The 18,905-nt window shown below is 31.4% G+C and overlaps 1 protein-coding gene across 1 annotated transcript; it reads right to left on the reverse strand.

Annotated features, from left to right (window-relative positions):
• Nucleotides 1-853: 853 nt before the first annotated feature.
• LOC139522438 (degenerin mec-10-like) lies at nucleotides 854-17,743 on the reverse strand. Its single transcript, XM_071315947.1, has 7 exons — nucleotides 17,671-17,743; nucleotides 11,339-11,462; nucleotides 10,166-10,244; nucleotides 7,108-7,165; nucleotides 5,112-5,191; nucleotides 3,539-3,614; nucleotides 854-998 (listed from the first exon to the last, which is right to left on the reverse strand). The coding sequence occupies exons 3-7, from the start codon at nucleotides 10,210-10,212 to the stop codon at nucleotides 858-860; spliced, it is 402 nt and encodes a 133-aa protein (XP_071172048.1). The 5' UTR covers nucleotides 10,213-10,244; nucleotides 11,339-11,462; nucleotides 17,671-17,743; the 3' UTR covers nucleotides 854-857.
• Between the last annotated feature and the right edge of the window lie 1,162 nt (nucleotides 17,744-18,905).

The raw sequence follows: 18,905 nt of genomic DNA on the forward strand, positions 1-18,905 counted from the left end.
ACTGGTTTTAGAATAGATGTACAGTTTGACAAAGTATAAAAGATCGAAGAAGTGTTTGCTCGTACCATCATATAATACATGTATATACATATACCTTGAAAACAAGAAGTATATAAGCTTAAGGGAAATAAGTAATACAACAATGAAGTATATATTTACTAATATTGAATAGGCTACATTCAATATCTTGTGAAGAATTGAAGAATTTTACTTACTTTTTGAACATGTCGAATGAAGATACTTGTTTAACCATTTAACGGTATCTTTTCAGATTGTAAACCTTACTTAACAAGTATTTCTTTGTTTACTGTATTTAATTTATGTACCCCTAAACATGGAATTAGTTTAATTGAACCGTTATAATTTTGAGCAATGTTACTATCGATTGACAAACTTTCTATACAACATTAAGATTTATTTAACAAACCATTATTCATAAACTTGTTAAGTCTTCTTTTAAGATGCGTTTGTACGATGTATTTAATAAAAAACTTTTATACTAAAGCTAATTTCAACATATATTGAACAAAATAATTTAATAATTTTCCGTCAATATAAGAATTCATTTTATTTCAAATTTACACTGATGGCAGCAAAACGCATTTTAGAGCAATTATACTATCCACAACGTCCACTCTCCCAAATACCATGTATGCCAGATCTAATAGGTTTTCATAATTTGAGTCAGGAAAGTACATATCAGTGTAAAACTTTGATTATTAATGCACGTAACAAGTAGTAGTTTCTTTTTCAAATTTTATATAATTTCATTATTATTTGTTTTAATTATAAAATACGAATAATTAATGTCAAGTGAATAGTATATGTATAACATAAGTCGTTCACTGTTGCAGAATTCAAAATTTACGCTTGCGAACTTTCTTCACAGCAGTTTGGATGATGTCGAAAATAACTTCGACGAGTTCACAAATACACAGCAGAGATACTCCAAGACACAAACCAAGAGATCCTCCTACATCAGACAGCAGCCTTGTAAACTGAAATATATAACAACAACATGCAATTTTGAAGTTGATAACTGCATAGTAAATGGTACCAACAACATGTCTTACTCTTATATATAAGTACTGAAAGCTAAATGTCTTTTGTGTCATGCATTAGTTTTGGTCCTCTCTATCAATAAGACAATGGATTCTGAATAAAACGATTTCGTTTATTTGTCTTTGCATTACTAAATAGTATTTTGTTTGAATTTTGTATAATCACCTGTGTATTGCTGAAGAATTATGTTGACCTCCAGATTTATTTTGGTGATTGATTTGTGTCGTTCGGTTACTGTCTCCTTGACATATATACAATATTGCCTCCTATTTATTACTAATGTAATAAACACGCTACATGATACCGAGTCTTCCACATTTGTTTTCTTAACAGTCATACTGGGTTATACGCTGGAGTTTAGATTTGCCTCCCTGAATTGTCAGTTTTTAAATATGAACTGAAATAGTATCCTATCACATAATTTTCTATCAATGATTTCGTCTTTAATCATTTAACAAAATCAGATTCTTTTTATTTTTAAATCACTTCGAATTTCTTAATTTATTTAATCTATATCATGTATATAACTCAAATTTGCAGATCTAACATTGTTGGGCTTAATTTGAGACGAAGTATATATAAATAATGGTGTTAACTCTGTATAAACACAGGTTATCCGATGGAGAACGTCTGTAGTAAAGTTGTCACATATTTAGACGTATAAATAAAAAATAAAATTTGATGTAACGGCATGGTTAGTAAAATTACCATCCTTTCCGACAGGCAAAACACAACCATACGCAGCTATTCAAGTCACGATAAGGGTCAAGATAACTGTCGCTACAGATCGGCTTGTAAAGGGTCGAATAGTTCTTACACTTAATTATGTACACTTTATCTCAACACTAGGTCAAATTTCGAGAAAAAAAATATTGTCAAATAAAATTACACCCTAAAAAAATTTGAATTTTCCAAAATATTGCTTTTACATGTTTAAGTTTAGGCTTAATTTTTTTTTTATCAAATGACAATTTTTACAAACAAATAAATCGATGTACTTTCCGTTTGATATATGATTTATAAAAATAACTACGTTAAAACATTAAGAAGCTGACAATATAGATATTAATTTCTTTCATTATTATTGTTCTGATATTTTATTCAATGTTGTGATAGAATTTGATATTGGTAAGAATTTACTGGGACTTAAATATGTCGTATATTACTTTAAAACTCCTGAAATAACTTTGTACACGGCATGATTTGAACAAGTATTTGTAATTTGATTCAGCATACGTTTCCTGTGTAATACCTGAATAATTGTGTAGTGTAGGATTGTATCATGTGTATTGTAACTTGTCAGGCATACTCGGTGTTTTACCTTTCTCAGAGACATATATACACATGTATATATATGTCTGTACCTTTCTGTATTTTAATGCAGATGTTATAATATATATGATCTGTTATAAAATATTTTTTTTGCATAGAAAAAATCTACTATAAAAGTAATCATGGTCAAAACATGCAACCTTTCGAAATTTGCCAAATATACAATGAAAACAGCAAATCTATCTAAATCATGGACACGACAAATGACACAGCCGCCAATATGAAGATGCCGACATCGTTGAAAATATTCAAAGTTTTAAATCGATTAGTTCCAACGAATTAAACTGTTAAAATATGATGCAGTGCTAGACGTACGTTTAAGATATTACAATATAGCCGCAAAGTAATACTTTTGTTTAAATATTTTGAGAAATTAATGTATACGAAGGCGAAGGTTTGTTAGTTTTGAAATACAGTCAACAGACAGAGGAGGAGAAACAGAACAATATTTACAATTGATCAGGGATGTAATTTCATTTGAATTCAAACTGTCAGGGTTAACATTTTAAGAAATATTTATGTTTCGAAGACAAAGGAAAGAGTAGCAAAAGTTAGAAAACGGGTCGGATTAACGGGAAAATTAAAGTTTATTGAAAGGACTATGCATATGTTATGAGACACATTTACTAAAGATGGCGGATTGCTACGTCGCCATCGAAGTCACATGACGTCTCACTTAGTTGGACAAGTGATCGGCATGGTATACTATCTACTTGCTACTATGCAGCATGTGCTGTGTAGCTACCTCGCCGACGAGGAAAGGCATGCCTCGACTACTGAAAGCTATATGGTATATAGCTTAGTTGGTTGAGTGGTCTAAAGCGCTGGGCACAGTGCAGGCGGTGTTGCCGAGATGTATCAGATGCAGTGGTTTCGAATCCCACTGAGGGGAGAAGAAAATTGATCTAACATTGTTGGGCTAAATTTGAGACCCATTTTATATATATTGTAGATGAGGGTGATGATGATGATCATCATCAAAATCGTCATGATCATCATTATCATCTCATTACTAAACGAATATGAATTATTAACACTGTATATAGTTATAACAGATTGCACCTATATCGTATAACGTATTTTTAATTTAAAATATGACGGAATTGATAAAAGAATAGAAATAAAAGCATATTCAAATACTTACAGTGTAAACTGGTTCTTCTGTTATAATTTCGTGATTTAGATCTCCAAAGTAGATGAGTAGCTTCAGAAAATTATGCCTAGGAATATTCAAATCATTAAACAATGTACCAAATTATTGTTAACTTTTATTTCATTTTTACCACAGTCTGTTCATCCAGCGACGGATATTATTGAGACTTTATTCACTACGTGTTATGTAATATTATTGTAAGCATTTTGGAAAGAAATGAATAAATGCATCTACATAATTTTTGTCTTGGTGCAGTATCCGGAAAGAGTTTTTGTTTTTGTTTTAAATAACCAGCTTCCAGAAATAGGTGTATCTGTCAGGAGCCTGTATTCAGTGGTTATTTATTGTACATAAATCAGGCCGCTTGTTTTCTCATTTGAATGGATATACATTTGTCCTGTGGGGTTCTTGTATAGTTTGCTATTCGGTAAGGGTTTTGCTTATTGTTGAAGGCCGTACGTTGAACTGAAGTAGATAACTTCTACGTCCTGTGGTCTCTGCAGACAAGTTGTGTCGTTGGCAATCATACCACATCTACTTATTTTTTAATATTTAGTTATATATAAATCCGGAAGAATATTTATGTCTAACGGCTGTCTGTGAAAATTAAACGTTTTGAATTTCAGTCGGAACCTAGAACTTTTTTTTTCATATATTTTGTCAAAATGTCAACATTTTGTTCTGATTTTGAAAGAATAAGGTTTAATTATTTATCGAGCGAGATAATAAAAAGTATACTGCTATTATTTAAAAAAAAAATAGCTCGAAAATTAAAACAAAAAAGCCGTGTCCGATATGACCAACGCACACATTAGTCTTTAAAAGTGTTGAGAAGTCATCCATACAGAAAACCAGATCTAGACCATTCGGAACAAAATGTTTCGTAATTAAAAAAAAAAAAACTAACAAAAACGTATTTGCTTCACCCTGATTTTATTTCTGTAGTAGTCTATTTAAATCGGAATATGATCTTTAACTTCTGATTATAATGAATAACGTAAAATGCCGAATCTTTTTTTTTTTTGGCAGGACAAGAAGACGTGAATCTATTCAAAATGTGATGAATTCATTTTCTATTACTCATTTACTAGGTACCATATTCAAAATGTGTGGTAAGATCCCAAAACCTTAAAACTGTTTGCCGTTTATCTACTTTGATCTTTATAAATCCAACGTGCTTTAATTGTAAAATATTGATGACTTCAACGCAAAAATAATTTGTTATTGTACACTGGATTATCTACTTCACAATCCTAACGTAAATGTGAACACACTTTTTTCTGTCTGAAGTTAATAAACCAAATAATGACTGCTATCATTCATATACCTCGAACTCCATCCCTGATGCACAAAAAAAATCTTGTTTTTGAAATGATTTGTCGATATGTAAGGAGCCAAAGCTCGTACATTTATACAAGTTTTTAAAATAAAACTTCAATACATGAATTTCTATCTTCATCTTTATTTTTAAGAGTAACTATTTTTAGCTATATACAATACAAATGCATTTAACTTCTTATATGAAAAATACAGATATGTAACAAAAGAAAGGCAAAAATCATACCCAAGTTCTTCAGTTGACATGGTGATGTTTTTTGCTGTACAGTTTCCAATCTGTGAACAAACATCATTCATCATAGCCTCCTGCAAATAAGTAAAACGTTTATGCTTTATGTCAAATATCAAACTGAATATGCAAGAAATAATTTCAACCTGACGTTAATTAAGCAAACAACAATCAATCATGCATGCCAAAATATTTCGTATTCGGACTATTAAGAGTATGTACTTGGAAATATATGCATAGATAGTCAACCTATACAACATGCATACACGTTTTACTTTCAAACATCTTTATTTGTATCATTCTTTATCTATTCATTTTTACAGTGTTATTTGTATATTATATACTAGTATTTGAATAATCCAGCCTTAAAATCAACAAATTTCGAATTACTACGCTTTTTGGTTGGCGTTGATCAGTTTTAGTTTTCCGTTTAGTGGCTTGAGGATTATTGTTTAACTTTTTTTTTATTCTCCCTGTTGTATCGTATGCCTCTTTTTTAATAACTTAAATTGTTACCGTATGCCGAATACCGATAATGCTTAAGACCATTCTTTAGCAATGAGATATTTTGCTCACACATTATTGTCAATATAATGGAATTTTATGCGACTGCCATACAAGTGGGAGGTTTAACTAGCTATAAAACCTGGTTTAATCCACACTATTTTACATAAGGACATGCCTGTACCATGTCAGGAATATGACAGTTGTTTTCCATTCGTTTGATGTGTTTGAGCTTTTGATTTTGCCATTTGGTAAGGGACTTTTTGAATTTTCCTTGGAGTTCGGTTTTTTTTTTACTGGCTGTTTTAGAGTTTAGCATAAGTAAAGTGTCAAATGCAAACCGACCCTTTAATAAAAGGTTGCTTCTTACAAGGAAGCTTTTGAACCAATGATTCCAAGCGTTAAATATGAAGTCATCCCTCGATTGTGACATCACCGAATGAGATTTACCACGACAGGTGCCACGTATGATGCAAGAACTGCTCACTCCTTCGGAGAAATAAAGTTCTCCCCAGGAATTTGTTTGGGTCCGTGTTGCTAAGCTTTAGTTTTCTATGTAGTGTTTTGTGGATTTACTTGACTTTTCGTCGTTTTTCGTTCTTCGCCATGGCGTTGTCAGTTTCTTTCGACATATGAGTGTTGAATGCCCTCTTTGTATCTTCTTCTTCTTTTTCAATTAAAAGATTAGAGAGTGCTACATAATGTCGCGACAAATATAAAGTGTAGGGTACCGAATCTGAAAATTTCAAATACAAAGACTCAAAATTAAAAGCGTGAAAGGTTTGATTTGTCTTATTGATTTATATTTATTATAAAATTTTGACTATATAAACCGTAATCTGGTACTTTTTATCGTTATAAATAAGGGCAACAGAAGTAAACCGCTGTTCAATAGTCATAAACCGATTTAACTGAAACAAATTTGGGTCACAAACCAAAGCCGAGGGAAACACATCAACTTTAAGAGGAAAACAACGGAACAACATAAACACTGAACTTCTACAAAAACAAACGCCAACATACATAGACACGCACTATTTGATAACAACTGCCACATTCCTGACTTGGTACAGGACATTTTAAGAAAACATGGTGGATTGAAACCTGCTTTGACGGCTATCCAAACCTCCCAATTATATGACAATGTTAAAATTTCGCTAAAATGACAACAATACGTGACAGGAATACAGTACACATTAACACAAACACACTCAGGACAGAGAAATAAATAATATAATTGGACATTTCAACATGTAAACCAAAGAATAACAACGGACACTTCCCATGTACACCACAATATAATTGTGAACTGTGCGTCACACTAATGTATAAAAGATCTTAACTCAAATTTATTTCATATACTAACAGCAGATTGAATGCAAAATTTTCGCGTTTGCATGAATAACTCCCTTTCCTGTTCAACATATAACTATCAAATCAAATATAATTATCAGTCATATGTAAAGGTCCGTTACCTAAATTATATTACCTGTATTTCCTTATGAGGCCAGGTTCTTGATGATATCGTTTGTAAATATACCTTTTCACTACAAGATAAACAACAAAATTCATTGGACAATGAAATATTTTGAAATAAACGAAAAGGATTATGTTGTGCGTAACTATTGTAATATATTTTCGTATTTGCATGTAGTAATGTCATCACATTCTTAACATTTGTCGCGTATTTTGGTTTTTCTTTCACGTAGTAAATCAATTATCATCTTTATTAGCCGTTATTACTGCACAAGTATATTTCTCTAATTTTCATGCTATTTTCACATTTCTCGATCGGTGTGAGAAAAAATATTTCTCATCTCAAAAGGCCGTACAGTTGCCTATAATTGCTTACATCCACTTTATTTGAAATTTGGTGGATAGTAATCTCATTGGCAATCATACCTCATCTCTTTATTTTTAGTTCGTTCTCGTCAAATGATTAATCGAAATGCAATTATGACGTAAAATTTTCTTGATTTCTTCTGAAGTTCCTATTGTGTCGTCATGAAAAAGGTGACCAAGTCTGATGACGTCACATATAAAGAACAAAACTTTCTGCAAATCTTTATAAAAGGAAGGATACACTTTGTTAGATATCGTCTTAAAATCATTACATAATCAGATTTCACCATTATATCTCGTGTATTAAGATATCTTTCCTCACTCAAAAGTTAAATTCTAAATATTTAAAAAGCTCGACAAGCCTCGCATTTTCAATTTTAAAATTAAACTGTTTCGAGTAGAGATACATCAAAATACACTTGATGCAATGGTGGAATCTATATTTCTCCCACATTTACTTTTGAGGAATCGGTAAGATCTCTGATAGTTTTTGTTGTTGTTAACAGTGATAATTTTGAACGGTATTCATTCGAAATAACAACGAAGAAACATCAGTTATTTTGATACACGAAATGCATATATGTATATGAAAACTTCTTCAAACATATTCAGATTGTTTAGTGGGCAGTGTTTAATTAAAATATCAACTATCATTCTGACATATATAAAGCAAGTGCGAAATATTCCAAACGAGTTAACGATTAGTAAATTTCATAGAAACACTTTCATTTGAGAAACTAAAACAAACAACTTGTCTTGCTCCTTTAAGAAATGAGAAAGTCCATATTTTCGTTTTGGAAAACCACAACAGTCCTCATCATATTGATATACCTTTACCACAAACACCTCTAAATGTGAAAGGTCAGAGAAAGGCGTCATAGATTTTAACATTGAAAATATCAAATTCATCAGGCCAACTTACTAATATCGGAGGTTTGAGGTAGTGTGGGAGATTTAAGGTATAGCCAGTTTGGGCTATGTTATTCTTCAAAAATAATCGAAAAAAAATCAGATTTGTTATTAACTATTTTGAAGTGTTTATTTATGTATCTACAACACTTGTACTTGTTATTAATTTTTGAAGTAAGTAAATATTTTCCTTAGGTCTTATGAATAAAATTTCTTGACTATGTAAATTATAATAATCCGGTGTAAATGCATTGACCTTGACAACAGATTGTTAAGTGTTCTATAACTAATTCTAAATGATATACTTTAAATATGAATAGAGATCTTCTTGGTCAAGAGTCTTTCATTTGCATTTGAGTGAATAGTATTAATAAGGACAATCGAATGTCAAACATTGTAACTTTCTCTGTATAGAAAGGATCGTCAAATTCTTATACACTCTAGAAACATAATGGCTCACTTTTACAATTTTTGAATTAAAAAAAAGTCGTGCAAAATTAGTCCCAGTCACCATGGACTTTAAAAAAAATAAGTGATATTTATTCAGCTACCTAATATGAAATTTGAAATTTTAGTAAATAATTTTGAAGATTTTTAGAACTTAAACTGATTATACTCTGCAAGAGGGGCGGTCTTTACATAAGTACATGTAAGCTTCTCTAAGTATGTCTTTTAAAGCTTCAAAATGGATTCCAATAAGGAGAAAATCATTAATATGTGTACCGAACAAATAATAATATTGCGAGTCAATCGTTCTGGACTAAAACCGTGATTAAATATGATTTATGTTTATGTAGCGTAGAAGCCATCATTTCATGTTTGAGAAGATAAAACTTCTGAAGTGAAATGTAGACAACACTTTATAAATTTCATGTGTTCGGATTTACAGTCATCAGTAACGCTCGAAGTCGAATATTCGAACGCCAAGGAGGTATAAGAACCGAAACAGTTAAAGAGCTATATGACCAAAAAAGGACATATATAATAACCAAGTCTATCTTAGATCACCATCTAAATTTCAACAAGTATACGTTAGCAGTTATATGTACCTAGGATTAAAATCATGTCACCAAATCATAGCTCTGACATATCGATATCAACCAATGCATATATAATTAAGCTATACCAAGCAATACTATATCACAAACATTCCCAAAAAATTGACAGTAATTTACTGATTTAGATGAAATGTGTAAGGAAACTATCTGGCTGGATATATAACAAAAATATCAAGATACGCAGCTGTTCTTTACATGTAAATGGATAAAACAAATCTTGACAGTTAAAGTCAAAACGCAAGAAAAAGTAATGACTGAAAAAATAAACGTTTTCTAAATATTGCAGAGTAATTTTTTCTTTAGATTTCATATTCAAATAGGGAGAATCGTATACTTAAACATATTTAAATCCAACCATAATTGATTTTTTGCAAGTTAATAGCCTGTCAGAGCAAATCATTAGTGAAATGATATAAAGGGGATAGCATACTCTATTCAAAATTATTTTAAAAGACCTAAACCGATTTAACGTTCCCATTATGATAAACAAAACCGTTCTATATTCTTTTTATATTTATGTGTGCGTAGTGTATGAATGTGTTATTTGGTTTGGTTACTGTGCCATTGATGTTTACACCACATTGTAATCATTTCTATTTAAACATAATTATGATACTCGTTCCAGGATTATTACTCCAGTTTGTGTCTCTGATTGACACAATTTTGTCAAGTATACTTTGTGTATACGTAAAACTAACAAACTACTTCTTTTAACATGTTGTGTTCTAAATGTCTTACTTGCATGGAGGGTGGCATCCACAGTTTCCGTTCAGGTTTTCGAGCATTGATCTGTAGGTATCAATTAAACATTTTGTATCTGGAATATATTTCAAGAATTAAGCTTGACCATGTACAACACCGAAAGATTGATTAACAAAGAGTGATTTGTTATGCATTCATTTGATGTAGAACTTAACACTTTATTGTAAACAATTGTCTAAAATTTACTTAGTCGATAAATATGAAAACTATTTGATTTTACATAGTTTTCAAACATGAGTCTGAAGTATAGAATTTGTCCTTACATTTGTACCTGTAATATTTTTTTTTTTTTAACTTCTACGGTTATTTTCTTATATTTAAATTATTTAAAATAGTGAGGACAAAAGAAGTGTGTAACTTTCCTGAATCATTTTACATATATAGCTAATAATGTAACGCATTTTAGTCTTACACTTATATATCTGTTATGGGAGAAGTCTTTAGCACATGGCAAGTTTATATGAAAATGTGCACTCTTGTTAACAGTTGAAACCAAATTAAGTTAAGATGGATTGTTTCAAAAGATTGTGGAACTTAAATTAAAAATGTTATTTACTTTTTGAGAAAGTGATTGGCCCAATTAATTTCAATACTATATTACCTGTTATTTCAAAAAGAGTAGTACAATCCTGTAGACACCGTCTCATTGGCATTCATACCACATGTGACTCCTTATTTCATATAGTTATCTAATATCAGTGTTTATCTTGTACTTAGATTTTAAAAAACAAATACCATTCTGATAATAACACCAATGAATATTGGTAATGACACCAATAATAACAAAATACAATAATGACTCGGGTTATGACAGCGGAGTGAATGTTTTGATAACAAAAAGTATGCAGGTTGCTTTAATTTGATTGAAACATGTACATTTCATTATGTAATGATTTTGAATTAAATAAATACAATAAGTTCGAATGGTTGTTCATTAAGTTAGTATCATATCTAGCAAATTAGATTGATGGGTTATATAAGGTCTCAGCTATGGTTGTTTTTATGTATTTTAAAATTGTTCACTGGAGACCGAATAGGTAGACATAATTGTAAAACTGAAAGTAATAACATAAATTGCATATGGTTTTACAATGTCAAACTCGCATCCAATTGTGGCATAAAATCAAAGTTCAGTTCCATATAACTTACCATCTGGTGTTTCTTTACAGTATTTTTGACCTGATGCATTAACTGTATCGTTCTTGATTATAACGTTATTCTGGCAGGAACAATGTGTCGAATATGCTTCTTCAAGACAATGGTTAATACATCCCTTTTACGAAAAATATCATATTAATGATTATATTTACTGAAAATATTAAACACACACACAAAACATAGGGAATTCAAATAGAGTCGAGATAATTCCAGTATCGTAAAATCTATATGACTTAAATTATCATGTTTATCGTACGTATGATAAAGTATGTTTAATTCTTTATAATGGTAATACTAAGTTGCAAGTTTTTTACTACAAAAAGATAATCGCCATATCAAAACATTTTTTACAGAGGTGTTTTGTTACATTTTTTTTACAGTGCACAAAGTTCACATTAAAAAGATCAATCGTTTGAAGAACGTAGTGTGTAATATGTCTTCTGCAGAGCTGCTCAATTATCTTATTGGGTATAACCTTGATAGCTCGGTTAAAAAGAAATTATAAAGGTACATGCATTACAAAAAACAACCAATGCACTAGTAAGTGACTTTTAACCTGAAACGGTCATTTTTATCTTAACATCATCTGAAAAGTCTGAACAATAAATCATCATTTCATCTTCAGACTTTCAGTAAATTGTCAGACTTCTGCACTGCGTTTAACTCAGTATTCCTTAGACAATTTGATTGCATTCAATTCAGCACCTTTTCAGAAAGTTCAGTTTGCTGTTGATATGTACTGGTAAATAGCACCTACTGAACAGTCTGAAGATAGACTGAACAGATATTAATTGACTGCAAGTGAATTGTCGGGACAGTGCTGAATTTACCACAGTGGTTAAGTCTGAAAATTGAATAATTTTAATTTTAGTTCACTTATATGTTTCGGATATAAGTGTGACGTCCATTTTCGCTGAACTAGTACACATTTTTGTTAAGGGGTCAGATGAAGCCCGCTCTCGGGTGCGGGATTTTCTGGCTGTGCTGAATATCCGTTGGTGGACTTCGGCTGTTTTCTGCTCTTTGTTCGGGTTGTTGTCTCTTTGACACATTCCCAGTTTACAGTACTGAAAATGACTGAATAATTTATTGTTCAGTCTTTTCAGAGCTGTTCAGATCAAAATTGGTTTTACTAGACGTGATATATCCAGACAACGACGTGTGGGTAGTATAAAACTTTTTTCATTTTTAGATTTGAGCACCTGACCAAATACAAACTTTTACATTCTTGATATTGTAAACATGCGTCGCTTTATACAAAAAATAGAAATAAATGAGGAGATTGGATATCATTGCCAATTAGACAATTATCCACCAGAATTCAAATAAAGTGGATGTAAGCAATTATAGGCCATCGTACGGCCGAACACAATGAAAAATCCCTATACGGAAAAGTTGGTTTTAACAGGCCCGACGCAAGACAAACGAGAACGAAAACGGCCTCATTTACAACAAAATTAATTACGAACAAACAACGACAAAAACTGCACTACAGACCCCTGACTTGGGACAGTCACATACAGAATGTTTGAAGGCGCTTAACCCTCCCTATAACCTGGGACAGTAGTTTGATAGAACATAACAAACTTTAAATTAAATTGCAATTGGCTTAACTAGAAAAAAATAGTTTGAAACTACCAAACCTTTAGATCACAACATGTGTCATGTACAAAACGTCCATATAGAAATGAAAACCTACACTGTTGTGTTACAAAAACCTGCATGCAATTCAAGAACTATTTTTTCAATGTAAAGGAAAACATTTCAGATTTTAAAAATGTATTTCTCTTAAAGTTATTAGTTGAATAACTTTAGGTCCATATGATGAATATTTTCTAAAACACGCACGTGCAAAAGATATAAAATTTATTTTATTTGATTCATGAACAGTTTTTTTTTATTATATACAATGCAATATTTAGTTGACACATAGAAGTGGTTTGATTTATTACATACAGAGTATGACTTTATATAGGAAACACAGGATACCAACGAAGCAAATTGGAACTAGGAAAAATAAACTAAGATATATTTTGATAATGAAAGATCAGTGACTACATGAAGTAGTCGGACATTGAATTTGGAGTATTTTCTATTTAAGGTAACACGATACCGAATGGCATATCTCCCGATTTCCAAAATTTTTGGCATACGTGTACTTTGAATCGAGTTACATCGGAATATGTAATAAAAAATGGGGGTCACCATTTTTGTTTTTTTGTAATTTTCATAGGAAAACTTCAATTTTGGCGACAAATTTACTTAGGTATATAGGGGAAATGCCTTTTTTTCGGCTTACCTTTTTGATTTTCGAATGAATGGCTATTTTCTTATATACGGAGAAAAACAAAAAACTAACATAATATCCAGGATTGCATAGTGAATCCATACACGTATAGAAACTCATATGTCACCATCCTTGTTTTTAAAATAAATGGCTTCAAAGTTGATCGATAGGCCTAGAATTTGACCAAAAACGTGTGACGTTATGGTGTACGGAATATAACGTTATTCCTTCTCAGAGAAAGGAGAAAAAAAAATATGTGTCGGGATCTGAATGAGTATATTTTATTTTCATTTCCCCTGTCGACTGTCGTAAAGTTCCTAGTAATGCAATATAAAATTCTACTGAATCAGATATAATTTTATTTCGTCCTGCACATGGAATTTCACTCATATGAAATAATATCAATATCGTCCAATTTTCACATCAAACGAGCATATCATGACTTGAAACTTGCGTGAACAGGTTCCATGTGAATCTTATGATAATAGTTCATGCATAAATCACCGAAATTTTGTACACGTTAAATTCACGTAAATATTTGAAATAAAATTATTTAAATAATATCTTTGTTCTAAAATTTGATTAAAACCATAAAAAATACCTTCAGATTTTTGTTAAGTTTACGTGAAAATTAAATGAAACATTTCACGTGAGATTCATCCGAATTACTGATTTTTAACTCCATCATATTAGACAATGGTGGTATCATCACTGCATCCCGTGATGCAGAAATATAGTATTTTAAAAAAATTGATTCATTTAACAGTTTTTTAATTGCTCGGTTTGATGGCTGTTTGTGCGTTCAGTGGCAAATAGTTCATGCATGTTCGGGACGATACAATACAATTTTGAAAACAGTTGTTTATAAAAGACACATTTGATGCACCAGTCAAAATAGATTTTGTGAAAATTATGGGGAAAAATAATGATCATGATAAAATACACATTCCAAAAATTAAAACAACAAAACTCCAAGAAAAAATCAAAACGAAAAAATCCTTTATCAAATGACGAAATCAAAAGCTGAAAAACATCAAAAGAATGATAAACAGCTGTCATATTCTTGACTTGGTACATACAATACATGTAGTATAGTGTACTCTGCGTTGTGTGAATGTCTTACTTGTTTGCTCAGCAAGTCGGACAAACCTTGCAAACTGTTAACCCGAATAATTCAGTCGTTATATTCCGCTTACTACATTAAGTAAGTAGGAGAGATCGATTACGGTGAGGGACTGAATTATTCGGGTTAGCAAACTGTATGCAAAATTTCACAAATTTCAACATTTTGTCATTTGTGAAAAATTATTTACATAACAAATCTTGAGATCATATATGCATTCTTTATATAAGTAAAACAACTGCGAAATTTAAAAGTTCCAGCTTGAAATTCAACCTGTATCAGATGTAAGCCGGAGTCTGTACTCTGTGTGCCTTTGTATTTTTATCAAAATGCCTAATCCAGCAGCCTGTCATGAAACAAAAAAGAAACTCCAGACGATATGCGCACCTATAATATGAGTAGCTGAAGCAAAACTACTGTAGTTCTAAATATTAATTAGCCGAATTAACTCTATATATATACTAAGTGCGGGATTAACGGTCGAACGGACAAATGTAAAACAATATGATGGTACGTGCTCTATAAGTAATTTGGTTACAATGCATATTTTTGAATATGCAGTTCATATAATGGAATGGTAATTTGGAGATCTGAAATGTAGTAGCAATGTTAGAAGGATAGCATTTCCGTCATTTCGTCTTTGGTGGAAACTTGACTAATTGGAAAATTTTACCGCATCTCCTTATATTTCATAATGGTTTGAATTTTCTAGAGAAGAGTAAAGGTTTTAAGACTTAAACTAATATTTACCAAGAGACTGAAATGTTACTGTGACAATTATACTACACATACTCAAAATTTTCCAACTTTTACTAAAACTACAAATAAGAAGTGTAAAGATACTATTCCAATTAGCATTAGTCACGATTTTCTTGATGTCTTCAAGGTGTTGATGTCAGTTAATTAATGCCCAGCTGTTGCTATCTTATAAATTGCATATGACATATCTCCATTTATCATTCTATCAGCCAACTTTTGTACAAATAACATGTACATGTACACAATTTATTTTATTGTACTTGTACTTTCACAAATAAAGTCTCATGTTAAACCACTTCCAAAAGGAGCAAGCGGTAACGTAGATATTTAGTTTTGCGTAACTGTTCAGTTTTGGTCTTCCTCGCGGTCTGCGTTTAAACTTTGTCGAATTTTTTGAAAAAATTAGAGGCAATGATTTAAATTCTAACAACTAAAGTTCCAAGTGACGGGGGTAAATTGTAGGATTGATTGCTTTGATTATTGGTTGGTTAACGTCCAGTGGAAAATAGTTCATGCATGTTCAGGACGAGAACAAGTTAACAATAAATACAATAGGTAGGTTTTGCAATAGAGGCAGGGCATCCGCGATGATGGTCGGGAAAATTTAAACTGACGCTATACATGTATATATATACTTGTATACTTGTTCTGAAAACTGATTTTAAGAAAGAAACTTTCCGGGCCTTTTCCGACGCCTATTATGCGAGCAATATGGCCCTCAGAGCCCTAAAAGGTAACTTTGTTAATTTTCTTTCAGTCGTTTTGTCTCCCAACTTGTACATGTACATTATTTCCAACTCAAAACTAAAAAAAAACCACCGAATACCCATGCAAGCGTAAATTAACACGTATATAAAATCTAAATGATTTCAAGATCTAGCTTTTTTACAGTCTCTTACCGTTTGAATAATAAAATGTCAGCCGTTTGCATGTAAATTTCGAGAAAAAAAATATAACGGAATCAGGGAACACGGACCGGTCTGACTACAGCCAGCCCCAACTATCAATTTGCGTTTGTAGACGCAAGTGGATACTCGGGGCTGGCTTTATTCAGACTGTAACGGAACCTGAATTTTGTTATTTTATTTCTGCCGAATCAAGTGCCCATGTATTTCTCAGCTTTCGTTAACTTTCTAATGCTTCATTCCGATGTTGCTGTCCGTCCTGAGTAGATGTGGTTTATACAATTACAAAGCTGGCACTGTATTTTAAAATATTTCCAAAACTATATCGAATTTACTCTGTAACAGACCAATGAATTTCAGAGACTGTTTACACATGGAACACAGGAAAAGTTATTCGGCTAAATAACCACTTTTTTACATTCCATACAATGAATTAGATTTCTACTTTAAAAACAAAATTTCATGGGGATACGGCGTGAATCATGAATAAGTACTTATTGCAAAAATAAACCTACACATGTAGGTTTACTTTTATAAATTGTTATTTGGATGGCCTGCGAGTTGTCTCATGGCACTCACACCACATCTTCCTATATCTATACCAAGAATAAAAATAATGTGATAAAACTGTGCCTGTTATGCATATGAACATATATAGATAAAGCGTGCAGATGCTTAAATATAAAAAAAAACAGAATATTTAAAAAGTAAAGTAATACTTTTTAAAGATTAACAATGAGCAGAATGATTGCCGGAAAACGATAAAACAATCTATGTCAAATAACCGCTACGTATTGCATCAAAACTCTCGGCACTCTGCATCTAGGGAAAGTTACCGTTAAAAATGCTACACAAAACCCGCTGCATTGGCTTATATATGTGTGAACGTTATTCAATAACGTCAGGAACGATAACTCATGGCGTAACGTCATTCGGTATCGTGTTACCTTAAGGCACATGTCAGTTAACTTTAAGCTGTAAATTTTGAACACATTGGTTTCATTATATGACATGATATGATTTCATTTATTATTAGTTAACCAACCAATGAGAAAAAAAAAGAATATAATTTTTAACGTTCTAACAATCCATAATATTGTCTGGTAATAGCAATATAAAAAAATATCGACTACATGTAAAGAAATTGTCGATCGTGTCACATTTTGCATACCATCATACTACTTTTTTTTTTTATTCCGAGAAATGTTTTTTTTTTCAATTTAAAAATATCCTATATATATATACCTACCAAAACGGAAGATAGTGGATTCGACAATGGATGATTGTTGCATTCGCCATAAGGAGAGCCCTTGCGTTTAATTTGTTTCTGCAATTATATTAAGATCATACGATACAAAATATATCTTAATATGTTGATGATTCCCGCGCTCAACTGTGAAGTGTGTGATTGATCGTAGAGGTTGAGTATCCTTTCGGTATTTTTCGCCTCTCTTTTATTGGTATTTACCTTAACAGCAGAAACTATTGGATATTTTTTTGTGAGTTATCACATAATTAGTAAAGTACTGTAAAAATTGAGTAGGAAGTTGACAGTTTCACCAGAGGTTACTGTTTATGAATTTAGAAACTTAGGTCCCAACTCCTTCAGACAAAATTTACCTGCATGATTTAATGATCCCTTTTTGTCCTTTAGCTCTTTGCGTATTTATACATCCCTGGCTTTCAGAGTTTTGTTTTTTAGCTTTCCTGATGAATGTTAATAACGCAAAGTGCTTCGGACGCATCAAATTAATAAAGTGTTGTTTAAGGTAGTTCAGGGGTATACCGCCATCTTGAATTGTAGAACAGTAAATAATTGGTCTAGTTCTTTGCCAAAATCTGCAAATTTGGAGACAGATTTGCAATTTATTGGTTACACTGTTTATTTATATAAAGAAAACTTAGTTATTCATTGTATTATCGAAAATAATTTAACAAATACCAGATATTTGTGCTTTTAGAATTATTTTTTCAAATAAGCCATTTAAGGGGAGATAACTCTTTTAGTACAAAATGTATACTGGACATATAGGGAAATTTTCAAGTTTTACTTGTAGCAAGAAAACAAGTTCGGTGACACCATTTTTTCTTTTTATTTTCTTAAAATATATCCTAAAACCTATCTTCTCATAATTTATTTCAAAAATCTGTCTTATAGATTTCTTTTTATCCACGGAAATGTGCTTTCTTTCATGAACAATGTAAGCAAATTTTGGCAATTATGAACGACTCGTACCTTGAAAAATAGCGCGGTGACCCATACTTTTTATCATTTTTTTTTAAAAAGCATAGTAAAATCTTCATTTTGGCAAAGTATAAGAAAATTCTGTCATTTTTTTTTCTATACCCCTGACCTACCTTAATTACAGTAAAAATAGAAATCGAACAGCTGGAGTCGGAATACTTGTAAGTCACTTTTGAGCATCGTAGTTGGAGAGCAAACAATAAAAAGTTTGATTGCAAAAATCACTTGAGAACTATGAA

The sequence above is a fragment of the Mytilus edulis genome, chromosome 5 (assembly GCF_963676685.1).
Source record: "Mytilus edulis chromosome 5, xbMytEdul2.2, whole genome shotgun sequence".
In the NCBI taxonomy this organism is placed as follows: domain Eukaryota; kingdom Metazoa; phylum Mollusca; class Bivalvia; order Mytilida; family Mytilidae; genus Mytilus; species Mytilus edulis.